We start from the raw sequence: 14,296 nt of genomic DNA on the forward strand, positions 1-14,296 counted from the left end.
AGTTTGAGAATTAACCAACCTTTCTAGCAGATGCAGCAACTTAAATTAGTGTGGATTAACAGCTTTGCAGATCCAGTACTCTAATGCACAGGTGTGCATTAGAGTGCTGGATCTGCAAAGCTGTTAATCCACACTAATTTAAGTTGCTGCATCTGCTAGAAAGGTTGGTTAATTGGTTTTCCCTTTTAAGTTCCAGTGTTAATAAGATACAGTAAGTTCCTTTCACACATTCTATGTCTTACTTGTGTATAAGCTATTGAGTAATTATACAACATTATTGATGATTGTTTTCTCATAAAGGTAGTTTAAACCAACCAAAACACTTTTCAGTATGTTACCAAATATTTCAGGGGACAGGGACCTTTCTAATATAGATGCGTTCTTTTTCTTACTATTTGTTATAAGCAGTGCAGAGTTGAACTATGGGTAAGCGTCCCAGGGGGTAGTGTCCCTGACAATTTATTTATCTGCATTCTGCTGTTTTTGTTGAACCTCCTTACAGTATTAATTGTGAACTTGGGGCCTGATTCAGACTCACTCGCAAGCGGCTGTCCGCTCGCAAGTGGGTCGATGTTGTGCACTGCGCATGCGCACGACGGCGGGAGCTCCGTCGTGCGCATGCGCCAGACGCGACGAGCGAAGGACTTTCCTTCGCTCGTTGTGTCTGATCAAAGGGGGCGTGCTGTCGATGTTGATTGACAGCACGCCCCCTTTGGTGGGCGTGCCGGGGGCGTGCCTCCCTGACGGGGGCGTTCCCAAGGGAACGCCTACCGTCAGAAGCCGGCCCACTGACATCACTAGTGATGTCAGTGGGAGTGATTTTGGCTCTGATAGAGCCAAAATCACTCCGGGCCTTGCGGTTGAAAAACTCAACCGCAGGCTCCGGCTCGCAGTGGCGATGGTCGCGATGGTCAAGACCATCGCGGCCATCAAACTGCACGCTCGTATAGGCTGTGGGTGGTGACCCACAGCTATACGAGCGTCCAGGAGGACGCTCCATAATTATGGAGGGCGGCCCTTATTCAGAGCGTGCGCTCTGCTCAGAGCGTACGGCTCTGAATGAGGGCCTTAGTGAGCTACTAAACATGGATGTAGAACGGATTTGGAACTTTGGAAATGGATGATATTGATGGCACCATTATAATTGATGCAAAGCAAAATAACTGTTTGTAGTCTCTGGACCATAAGAATAAAAGCACATTTACAAGACTAAGTAAGCAAGTTCAATGGGCTCTATTCAATTCAACGCGAATTGAATAGCGCCGGGAAGGAGCTCCCGGAGCTATTCAATTCTGCACGCTGTTAGGTCGAGGAATGGCCATTCTCCCGCCCCTCGCGCCTTAAACAGGGTGTTTAGTCGCAAGAACGGGTATTCTCCAACTAAACTTCCTGGCGCGAGGGGCGGGAGAAAGGGCAGAAAATAGCATTGCGCCTGTACTTTTGTCTGATTTCTGCTCGCATCCCAGGAGGGATACGAGAAGAAATCCTTAGTCGGTCTTAGCAGCGCGCTGAATTGAATAGAACGGGGAGCTCATACCCGGTGCTATTCAATTCGCGTTGAATTGAATCAAGCCCAAAGTATAGGAGACCTTAGATATAACTACATCTTAGATTGTTTATAATCATTTCATTCTCATTTTGATGTGTTTGTATACACAAGCTGTACACGCAAAATACTCTGTATTGCTTTATGCCATGTGCTTACCAAGGCTTTGTATATAGTGTATGTTTCCTTTTCATGCTGCATTGCTGCTCTGAACTCAGCCTTGCTTGTATATGCTAGAGCTATCAGATGGTGGCTGGAAGAAAGAAATCAAATCATTCAAAGTCATTCAGTCCGTGAGAGAAATTGGCAATAGATAGGTTGTTGCATTAAACTATGAGATACAGAGTAAAATTAAGTGGCATTGGGGGAAATTTAATTTAGTGTTGTTTTTGTTTTTAAATCACAGATTTTCTGTGATTTTCTACAACTGCAATTTTATTAAAGGCAGAATATGCCAGGATTTGGACTTTAAACTGTCTAACTACATCGAGCAGGGGACTTTTTTTATTTTAGAAACCCAATTTCTCCCACTGCCCCCCAAAATCCCAATTGTGAAATATAATCAGGTAGATAGTCTAGTTTCCTAAATGGCAAGTCTTTCCATCTTGTTTTTGTGTACGTCGCTGGGACCTTTGTGAAGGCACACCTCCCAACTGTCCGGATATAGGCGGGATTACTGTCCTTCTGAGGGAGGTCCCATTAATGTATACTCTGCCTTTACTGTGCACAGCAATTCATGTATATGTGGGGGAAATCAAAAGGGGAAACACCCCACTGTGGTGTGGCCACGATCACTGCCCCAATTCCTGCTCTGACATGCTGGGAAATGATGTCATAGGAAAGGGAATCCAAATGAGATTATTCGCTGATGCAGGACACACTACAAAACTGCAGAATAACAAGAGAACAGCATCTACCTGATCTGTCACTGGTATAAGTGAATATCTGATATAAGCGATGTCTGGTAATTTCACAGATTATCATTGCCTATTATCTGACATAAGTCGTTTAGTGCATTAAAAAAAAAAAAAAAAAAAAAAAGGCGAGTTGTCAGACATAACACGGTTCCCACTGAGAGCACACACTCTGGTCACAGGTAAATTTGCATTGCTTAAATACTGTATGTACATTTTGATACCTTAGAGCAACATCCAGGGATTTATTTCCATAATACTTGGTGTTGGCTTCCAAAGCTTTCTCAAGAAATCTTAGGGACAAGTCACATTCAAGGACAGCTTGTAACACCACTCCAATATTACTCTGTCAGGATTAGAAGGCACAGCAATATGAACTAGTGTCATTAGCTCAGTGTTGGAGCACACGAAGCCGCATACCTCATGTTACCCCTTTATTTCATCAAATCAAACCTATTCCTCATCACCCAGAAGGATAATAAGAATGACATGTATGTTAGACGCGGTATGGTTAACTTGTATCTCAAATAATCAAATTAAAAACTCATGGGTTGTAGATTTTTCCTTAGTGATTATATTCTTAGTAGTGCTTTCTTTAATGTATTATGCGAATGCATGGTTTATAGGTCTTCAGATCTCACTGAATATTAGTGTTGTGCCTTTTGTTTTCTACAGCTTGTTTTGTTCTTAATTTCAATGTTAGTAACAGTTATAAATAAGCTCCAAAAATAAGCTTCTACTAAACCACCCTTCCATTTGCATAAAATAAGTATCTGTACACTTTAAAAATACTATTGAATATCAGGGGCTGATGCCACGTTGTTTGCACAATGGCCACAAATTACACTGAAAGCAAAACTCACAAAACATATCATATTTCTGCTTATATGCAAAGTTGCATTCAGCGGTAGCATATGCCATAAACAAGTGCAACAAATGCATTCAATATTAAGCACCAATGGAACTAAAAACTTTCTAATACATCAGTAAAAAGTCTCTTATCTCGCAAACACACAGGAAAAAAAATTGCTTTGTCAATGGAGCGTTCACAGTCAAACAAAAACCATTCACTATTACCAGCCATCTTCATCACCCACTATTAGACCTGCAGCTTTCCTAGTTGAATATGCCTGTTTTTCCCAGTGTGCATGTGTTCACTATAGCACAAACATAATAGTATTGCTCTAGGTACAGTATAGGCAAGCAGAACCGTGCAAATCTGCATTGGCCCATATGCGGCTTCTGGACATGGGCAGTGCAATCTAATCTAAAATACACTAAACTAACTGGCATAGTACACAATGAATAATGTGAAAGAACAGAAATCATAGATAACTGTAAATCACTATGCCCCAATGAGTTTTACTCTTAGGGCCTGATTCAGCAGTGCACGTGCGCAGGACCCATTCTGAGAGTGTGCAGAATGGATCCTGCGTAGTCACACGCAAACCGTTCTGTGTCTCTGCCTGATTGCTAGGCAGAGGCTTTTAAGTGGGGGTACGGGGGCGATTGGCGTTCCCGGAATTGGGAGCGTTTCCGCCCCCGTGCATGCACAGGGACTGCGTCGATGGACGCACTGCCCTGGGCTCGCAAGCCGGCCAGCTTGAATAAGCTGGCTGGCGGCCCGGCGCCATCTACCATCGTGACCATCGACCGCTACTGGTCGCGATGTTGATCCCAGGCTGCAATCTTGGTCACCGTGTTGGAATCGCAAATGTAGCAGGGAATGTCATACACCTCCTGCTGCATTTGCATAATAGCAAGGACGTAATTGCAAAGGTGCCTGCGTGCATACATCATATCTATAGCCTGCGTGCAGCTTTGCAATTGTGAACCTTGCTGAATCTCCCCCCGTTAGTGTGTTATACATCCTTAACCACTTAACTGGCATATATTTTTTTTAAAAACATCTCAGAAATTGAAATTTTTTATGACTCAAATTATGTAAATACTTATTTAAAATCATATTTAATAATATTTTCGCTAAAATTACTCTCAGTGGGCGACTGGTGCCATCCTGTGGGGGTATCACCATGTGACCTTAGATCCATTGATTATAGACTGTCCTATGGAGAACTGTGGGGTTGGGCAAAATATTTTAAACTGGGCTTAGGAACACAAAATGTTCTGCTTTTTAATGCGTCACTAGGGGGTGATTCAGCAGAGAACTCTAACATGTTAGCAGCTGTGATAGCTGTAATGTGGAAATGCAGCAGGAGGTGTCACACCTTCTGCATGCATTCCTTATCCGAGCTGCGTCCAAGGAGGCAGCATCGGATAATCTGCGATCACATCGGCCGGCTGAGTGACCCATGGGGTTACGCAAGCCAGCGGCCGCAGATGCAACAAAGAAGCCAGGAAATCTCCGTCCACCGACGGAGATTCTGGCCTCTTCCTTCACCCTAAACAGCTGTGACACGTCTCAGTTTTGGGAACGGAAGCCGTTGCCGTCCCGTCCCCGCACACAAGCGGCAGCAGACTGTCAATCACTGACTGCTGCTGCTTTGCGTGCGATCATGCAGTCCTGCGTGCGATTATGCAGGACTCGCACTGCACATGCGCAGTACGGGTCCGGCACCTGCTCAGATTCCCGACCACTGTTTCCACTGCTGTAAATGGAGAGATCAGGTAATAGACAAGATGCAACAACTGTAGGCTTAAGGTGGCTTAAGGTGGGTACACACTATACAGATATATCTGCAGATGATGGTCGTTCATACACAATGAACGGCCATCATCTGTGTCTGGCTGCGGGTCCCGGCAACCAGGGGGCGTTTTGGGGGAGTGTCCCGGTGGGTGGGGGGCATGTCCCGTCCCCCTCCCCGCGGCTGCCGCTGTGTGTGTGTACAGGCGGTCTGCGGACCACCCGTACACACCTGCCGATGGACAGATATGTCTGTAGACATATCTGTCCATCGGCTGTGCAGCACAGCCAATGCGATATGTCGGTGAACGACGACAATCACCGACATATTGCAGGTACACACTGCCCGACAAGCAGCAGATATATTGGCCGATCAATTGTCAGTGTGTTCCCAGCTTTAGAGTACACCTGTCACCTACAGGACGCTGCCATTTTCATGAAAACAGATCATCATAACGTACACTAGGACCAGCATATAGCCTTGTGCACTATGTCTTTATTACTGAACTGGGAGATGCGTGTTAAGCATATTAACAGTATATACCATTCCATTATTACATAGAAGTTTTTTTTTTTTTTATAGCAGCAAACATTAATACCAAGGTGAGTCTACCAAAGGCAATAAAACAATTAGAAAAGTATACCCCTGCTCACAGCAAGTGCATATGAGGTGACAACCCTGGAATTAGTGGAGGATTGAGGCATGGAAACCAACCTTATATTATAAAATCCCGGTTAAAATTGCAGACACACACTAAAATATCAGGAATCACTCATAGTAGATCAGTGTCCTGTATGACACGCTTGTTCACATGTACAACGGATTTACTTACATCTAAAGTAGCCATGGTAGGATGATTTTCACCAGCTATGACCAGCATTAGGTATCGGGCACGGTATAGCAGTTTCAAAGCTACTGGTAGCTGCCCACTGGCAAAACAGTAATGTGAGAGGAGGACCTGTTAGATAATGAACAACAATACTGTCAGCCAATTGAAGGAAACACCCAGGACCACATGCTTGCTCAAAATTTTAACATACAATACAGTTTTATTGTGATCATTAGGATTGATAGCAATGTATTTTAGGCAATAAAAGGGATGTAAGCACTCCTGGACTATAAGGCTGGCATTATAAACAATTGCTGCATATTACAGTAATTAGCCATCAGACACAGTTGGTCCAAAGGAAGCGGCATGTGACTGAATGTGGCTAACCAATCACAATCAGCCCTCTTTGGTCCACATCTCCTGACCAAGCACTATAAATACAATGACCAGCTTTATTGCTTGCTTTACACAAACACCTGGCCTAACCGGTTTATCCCAGATACTTCAACTCCCCTGTGCATGTAATCCATATAAATATTATATTTTTAGTCCAATATATAACATAAAACATGTACTGATTGGCTGACTGACAAACATACATAATCCTGAATGGCGATTGTGCTGTCATATCCCAGTGACCTCTCTGTCATTATCAGTGCTTTCTGTTGGTCATCCAGGGCCTGTTGATACAAAAAATATATTTATTAAATGCACCATTTCCAACTCAGTTAATTTTTACATTGCTGTATTGTTGCATACCAGTGTCAGCTTTGAATATTCAGGTTGCACTTCTAAACCCAATGTTAAAGGCCCCTCTCAGTGACAAATACACAGAGTGGCCAAACTATCATGACCACCAGGTTAGTACTTTGTTGGGCCTTGAATTTTTCTATACATTCTACTAACAGTCCACACGAATCGAAGGACCCAGACACTCCCATGAAAACATGGCCCTAGACGTATTAGCCAGCCTGAAGATATGCAATGACCCATGGTTTGGGGCTATCGTCTCTATATCCTCGCCCTATCATCTGCATGGTGTAATTAAAAAACATGATCAGACCACATGACCAGTTTCCAACCATTTACTGTCCAATCCTGTGTTCTTGAGAAAACTGGAGGCATTTCACCTTGTTTTCAGCAGAAAGCAATGGCGTACGGACTTCTGTAGACCATACACTGTAATGTGCGGTGTACTGTACGTTGAGGTCATCTGAATTGTTCCCTGATTCAGATTACAGTATCTGTAATTTCATGCAATGTTGCCGGTCTGTAGGACTGAACAAGTCTGCCAACTCTCCGTTCCGCTATAGCATCCAGTAGCCATCTACAACCACAGGCCTTGTGTTCAGACCTCGCTTTTTGACTGCTGGTATACGGTGTACACTTTAAGAACTGCCGTTCTTGTACAATTCACTGGGACAGCCATTTCCTATTACGCCAACAATCATTTACGTTCAAAGTCCTTCAGATCGTGTCATTTACCCATTATTTCATGAGTGATACACTTAATTAGTCTCAGCATACCTTCACCTTTCCGTTGTAATACAGGTTCAGACATCCTAAGTCAGCATTTTCTGTGGAGTACCTACTTTGCATAAAATGCCTGGTGGTCATAATTATTTGGCCCCTCGGTGTATACTATATGTAGCACCTACCTTTTATACTCTGGGCCTGAGTCCGAGATTTATGCAATGGCGATATTTACGCAGATCGAGCGTTTGCCATTGCACGTGCCACACTGACGTACATGACATGTGGCTGTCCGACTTGCTTCGATGTTACCGATGTTTGCGATGTTGTACGTCGTCGGACGGATATAAGAAGGAAGCAGTGGACGTCCCTATACTCGTCTGAGCTAGGGAAGGCAATAGCATATTCTCGGCTGCAGGCCCTCTATACCCAGACATAATTGATTAACGCCTTTGCAACATCAGTGTGAAATAAAGAAATTTTTTGTAAGTAACAATTAGTGCACTTTCCCAATGTCTATTAAGTTTCAAAACCTATATATGTTTAAGCTTTGGGGTACCCACTGGATCCCCTAATAAACTGCAAGTGCAAGCCTGTTGCAGGTCCATTGTTGTTTAAACCATTTAAAGTGAACCTGAATCTGACCTGTGAAGGAACTTTCCTAGTGTGTGTCACTTAGAAGGCACTTGGAATAGTTGTGTTATTAGGAGACAGTCCTACCAAACATAACTGCATGTTAGGGGGTTTAAATTAAATTTTTCCCTACATATTAGCACAATATTAGGATTTACACTTTCACTGATCACAATATGAAGTCAAAGTAACCTGCACGCTTCAATTTCATTTGCTTGGTGCACTTTGGAGGTAACTTCCCAGTCTCGCTAGCATATTCTGGGCAGAGATTAAACATTAATTATAGACTTTAACTACAATATCATTAGAAATCACACACCATAGCTACTATACATATGGCATACTGTATCTACACAGTTATTTGTTACATTAATTGTAATGGTTCTTACCTCTGCTATGTCTCCCAAAATTAACTTGATCCTGGCAAGCAGACGCAGGCATGTGGCAATCTCCGGATGTAATGCACCGTATACGGTGTTGAATTGGACCAAGGCTTCATTTAACAAAACCACACCTTCTTTTAGGCTACCTGCAGAGCACAGTAACATTCTCATTCTCCGGCTTTGCACATGACTCATACATACAGTAGTGCATTTTCAGCATGTAACAAGTTACATCCTTCTATAGTCCAGAAATAATGTGTGTGAGGATATGTATGCTCAGGAAGCACAATGGCGATCTATGGGAACACTTAAGTGCACTGGGCATGATTAAGAATTGCTGCAGCTGCTGTGACTAAATATGCAAGTTTTGCCACCTATGTGATGAGATACCCACCTGTGACTTTGCAAATCCAAGCATGTACGTACAAAGACGCAGCATCGGTCACAGATCATTTGATTATCGCAGTTCCGAGTAACCCTATGGTCAGAATGGCCGCGCTTTCTCCAAAAATGCTCGCGCACCGCCGAGAGCCTATGGAGGAAACCTCGCTCTCTCGCAGACTTCCTCCACTTCAAGTTTGTCCACTCCTCCTACAGCTCGGCCCTCTTCCTTGCCAAGCAATCCTTCTTCCAGTTGCTCTCCTATCTGGCCTTAAAATCCCTGCCGCCTCTTTGGTACTTTCAACACTCTCCTTCGCCCCCAGGTATCCAGCTGCCTCTCCACCATCTCTTCCTGGATGTCTGAGAGCTCTCTGAAGCTCAACATGAACAAAACAGAACTCATCCTCTTTCACCCCTAACAGTCTCCAGCCCCACCAATCTCTTTTTTCATTGTTGACAACATCATCATCTCCCCTGTTCCCCAACTTCGCTGCTTGGGTGCCACTCTTGACTCCACCCTCTCCTTCACCCCCCACATTCAATCTCTGGCTCAATCCTGTCGGTACCAGCTACGCATTAGGCCATTCCTCTCCCAGAATGCCACCAAACTGATTACTCATTCCCTGGCTCACCTATTGCAACATTCTCCTCACTGGCCTCCCACATTGCCATCTTGCTCCCCTCCAGTCTGTTCTCAATCCTGCCGCTAGACTTATCTTCCTCTCCCGCCGTTCGACTTCCGGCACTCCCCTCTGCCAAAACCTGCACTGCTTCCCATTCCCCTACAGAATATTCTTCATACTCCTTACCTTTACATACAAGGCCCTCTCTAACTTCACTGCTCCATACATCTCCAACCTCATCTCCTTACATACTCCCTCTCGCCCTCTCCGCTCTGCCTATGACTGTTACCTCTCCTCTACCCTCGTTACTTCATCTAGCGCTCGTATCCAAGATTTTGCCCGTGCAGCCCCCCTTCACTGGAATGAGCTCACTCACTCGATCAGGCTCTCCCCGACCTTGCAGAGCTTCAAACGTGCACTGAAAACCCACCTCTTCATCACAGCATACCCTTCCACCACATAACCGTATCACCAGGTCGCTCTCTACACCATTCTGCCTCAGCCATCTCCACCTTGCCTACTTCCCCATCTACACACTTATGCCTCATGTCGTCTGTCTGTCTCCCCTCTCCCCTAGATTGTAAGCTCCTAGGAGCAGGGTCCTCCTCCCTACTGTCTCACAGCCCTTTTCTCTAGCACTTCAATGACGGCCTTCACCTTCCCAGCTGCATTGTGTACTGAGAATTGTGGTGCTAATTGTTACTTGTGCTCGGTTTAGGTTTTGGTTACTGTATTGTAATGTAATGTTCTGTGTACCCTGTACTGTCCTACTATTGGCATATGTACGGTGCTGCAAACCACTTGTGGCGCCCTATAAATAAAATGTAATAATAATAATTCCCCATAACCATATTATGTCATACAATAGTGCCCACAATTCATAGTATGCCAAGTAGAACTGGATGGTGTGTTTTATTTTGTACATGTATAACTCATTGCTCTGTCCTCAGCTCCTCTGGGGGTACAGATAATCAGGGTGCGACACTATAATCTCATCAGCATGCCAGTGACTTCATTTTGCTGACAAACACAGAGATGTTGTCAGTCATGTGTGCACGCCTATGAAGTTAGTATTTAAAAATCAAATGTCCATTCTCCATCCCAAGTCATTTAATACGGCGTCCCAATGATTAAAAGAAGATGGATATATGAACGATATGCAGTCGGGATGCAGACGGTCTAAATGCCGACCGTCGGCATCCCAACTGTCTAATCCCGGCAAGGGTCTAATGACAGGCTTCAAAATGCTGACGCCTGTCATTTTACCTACGCCGGGAGCCCGACGCCTGATCGAAGGGAAAACCGGGTACGGACAGCCGCGGGGGGGGGGGGGGTGTTTGTTAGGGGCTCCCGGGGTTAACTTAGGGTCAGGCAGCCCCCCAGGAGTGTTAGGCTACGGGATCGGGGGGAGTTGGGGTTAGGCATCCGCGGGGGGAGGTTAGGGTGAGACAGGTTTAGGCTGCGGGGAAGGGGGGGGTTAGGGTTAGGCACTTGGAGGGGAGGTTAAGGTTAGACACCCCTAAAGGAGGGTTAGGGTAGGGAATTAGGTTAGTGGTACTTACCTAAATTAGCAGTCGAGATCTTCACCCCTGCCGAGCTTCCGCTGTCGGGATTTGAACCGCCAGCCATGGTAAATCATACTGATTCCATATGAACATCTGTTCCCAGAGGGGCAATTGGCACCACATTATTCTGTTTGAGAGGAGCCCCACTCTACTCTGTGTTGTTGGAGGATACTGCTCATTGCTTTATTTTATTCTTCTCCTGTAGCTTAGAATGCAACTTTTCACTTGGCTCCATTCACCCTCATAAAACATGACACTGCTCTGTTGCATATAGCTCTCCCTCCCTAATACAATCCTATGTTGACAGGTAATGTCTTCACGGGGGTGATTCAGTTCAACATAATGAAGTTCCTCCAGAACAGTTGTGCAAAGGCACTTTGTGATCAGTAACTTTAGTCACAGATGGTAGTATGCCCATCCGGACATTGCAGTATTGTCAGGCATCACATCGCCCTGAAGTGCACTCTAGAATAACTAGCTCCCACGAGCAGGACCCTCGTCTCACACTAAATCTCATATGTACAGTACTTGTCTGTTTTTATGTGCTATTTGTATTCTGCATTATTTGTAGCTCTTCACTGTCCTCTACACAGGGTAGATGTATTATAGCGGCACGCATCGTGTCGCTATAACTCTTCCTTCTTTACCACTACAGATGAGATGTATGTATCCGGCAATCCCTGCCAGAGCACACAGCGTATCAGCCTAGTGCAGCGTATAAGCCTAGTCCCTTCCTGGCTGGCTCCACGGAACATGTGAGAGACCCCGGAAGAATGCGAGATCTTCCGTGCAGCCCGAAGCCGGCAGCCGCCGCAGCAGGAACAGTGTTGTCCCTACTTGGCAATAGGGGAATAACAACTGCAGCTGTCGGAACGGCCCATGCCACTGACTGTTCATACATTGTCCAGCACTTCAGCTCTGCTATCTTATATATAGCAGCGCCGATAATGACAGGGGCACATAGCACCCCTGTCATTTAACACCGGATCCCACAATACATGGGGGAGAAGCAGTATCAGCGCACATAATGTGTTTTATGGCATCACACAGTTAAATGATGATGATGACTACACATATTGATGTCAACATTGCCAAGATCTGACTGATTACAAGTTGTCTTATCCCTACCTACTTTCAATTCTCAGACAAAATTTTATTAGACGAGTCCATTCTGACAGTAAAGACAATAAAAAAAGGGCAAGACCATGAACAGCCACATGACACAAACACTAATAAATCTCCACTTCTCACACACAGAGTAGGGGCTATGAGCATACAGATTTAGAATTGTGTCACATATAACAATTCAATAACTGTCATTTAATAACATACCATAAAAAGAAAATTATGCGGAAGGCTTACTAAGCAGCAGTTTTGTCTGTGGATTGCAAACAGTCACACATTGTATTTGGTTTTCAGAGCCTGACTGTCAAGACTTATTAACCTGTTGTTTGGAGGATTTTTTGGACACTAAGAAATCTGGAACTGCTTCTCTTCTATATCCCCTGGCTTACAGGGAATTAGTTATGTCTAAGTGCCTGCAGGAGCTCTATGCTGCTTATGGCAGCATAACAATAATACATTTTCAATTACTTTTATATTTCTGTAGAAGTCTTTAGCCTCTGCAGCTGAGGTCATACAGGCTGTTACTGTGTGTGTATTGGGTACTGGCTGTTACTGTGTGTGGTTAGTAGGATTGGCACCCCCAGCTCAATATAGGAGAACCACCTCCAGGTGGGTGAACTGGTCCCATCTCCGCGGGTAGTGACCGCAGATCCTGTGATGCAAAATAGCACGCATCAAAGAAAATATAAATGTATTATTTAGTTATAGGCTAATGTCACTTGCATCCATGTGACGATGGCTCTTGTAGTGCCATAAGTGTGCTCTATAGAGCCCCTTCATAAATTAATTCTTATTATCCCATTAAAAATAAAATAGTATAGACCTCGCAATGAAATTTATATTGCCCCATTATCAAATACATTTGTATTGCTCCTGTTATAGTAGAAAACATTTATATTAGCACTTATAGAAATTATACACTATTTACTTAATAAATTATTATTGCCCCCCACTGTAAATAAGTCAGCGTTTACTCCCTAATTTTTAAAGCTAACAAAGAAAATGTTTAACCTTTCATAATAACTATTTTGGACACAAGAATAATGACTAAATATTAATTTGTCTCTTATGACTACGGCAATCGTGAGGACAGCACATTGCTTGTCACCAATGACCCTCCTCTGCTTAATGTGACATAGGGCCTGATTCAGACCCACTCGCGAGCGGCTGTCCGCTCGCAAGTGGGTCGATGTTCTGGACTGAGCATGCGCACGACGGAGGGAGCTCCGTCGTGCGCATGCGCCAGACGCGACGAGCGAAGGAAAGTCCTTCGCTCGATGTGTCTGATCAAAGGGGGCGTGCTGTCGATGTTGATTGACAGCACGCCCCCTTTGGTAGGCGTGCCGGGGGCATGCCTCCCTGACGGGGGCGTTCCCACAGGAACGCCTCCCGTCAGAAGCCGGCCCACTGACATCACTAGTGATGTCAGTGGGAGTGATTTTGGCTCTGATAGAGCCAAAATCACTCCGGAGCTTGCGGTTGAAAATCTCAACCACAGGCTCCGGCTCGCAGTTTCGATGGTCGCGATGGTCAAGACCATCGCGGCCATCAAACTGCACGCTCGTATAGCCTGTGGGTGGTGACCCACAGCTGTACGAGCGTCCAGGAGGACGCTCCATTTTCATGGAGGGCGGCCCTCATTCAGAGCGTGCGCTCTGCTCAGAGCGTACGGCTCTGAATGAGGGCCATAGTCGGTTCATGGCAGGTGAGACACAAAGGATATATATGTATTATAACCAACACAGCATGCTAGATGTCTTTACCCTGCTGAATGCTGACTTGTGCTTTATTAAACAGCTCATTTGCCTCCTTGCTCTTAATTTTGACATGTTTGACTACTGGAAACAGATTCAGAATGTCCTCTTCTGTTAAAGCTGGCTTATGGCGACTTTCAAAGTTGTATTCCCGTAGAAGAACCTACAGCAAGAAAATGAGATAAGGCTTGTTGTGCGTAGCGTATGTTTTATTATGTACAGTAGGTATTATTTTCCATGCACCTGTCTTATGTCACAAATGTTAGAGTGCATATTTGAATGTTGCAGGTATCCTGTCCATCAGTTACGGAATAAACCAAAGGACATTAAAGCCAAGCCTAACAATGACTACAAACAAGGAAACTGAATGCACTCACTGACCAGCGAAACTGCTGAACTGTCAAAACACAGACAGAATACATTTA

General features: G+C 44.6%; 1 protein-coding gene across 1 annotated transcript in view; it reads right to left on the reverse strand.

Moving 5' to 3' along the window:
• The window catches only part of LOC148532387 (clustered mitochondria protein homolog), a 67,214-nt gene that overhangs the window by 11,886 nt on the left and 41,032 nt on the right, over positions 1–14,296 (reverse strand). Inside the window, exons 18-23 of the mRNA XM_088467908.1 lie at positions 13,881–14,034; positions 8,430–8,569; positions 6,534–6,614; positions 5,938–6,063; positions 2,685–2,806; positions 1,706–1,799 (exon numbers count right to left, since the gene is read on the reverse strand). Coding sequence (XP_088324034.1) covers positions 1,706–1,799; positions 2,685–2,806; positions 5,938–6,063; positions 6,534–6,614; positions 8,430–8,569; positions 13,881–14,034 — 717 coding nt within the window. The remainder of the gene's footprint in view (positions 1–1,705; positions 1,800–2,684; positions 2,807–5,937; positions 6,064–6,533; positions 6,615–8,429; positions 8,570–13,880; positions 14,035–14,296) is intronic.

Source organism: Taudactylus pleione, unplaced genomic scaffold (assembly GCF_031769625.1).
Source record: "Taudactylus pleione unplaced genomic scaffold, aTauple2 ptg000078l, whole genome shotgun sequence".
In the NCBI taxonomy this organism is placed as follows: Eukaryota; Metazoa; Chordata; class Amphibia; order Anura; family Myobatrachidae; genus Taudactylus; species Taudactylus pleione.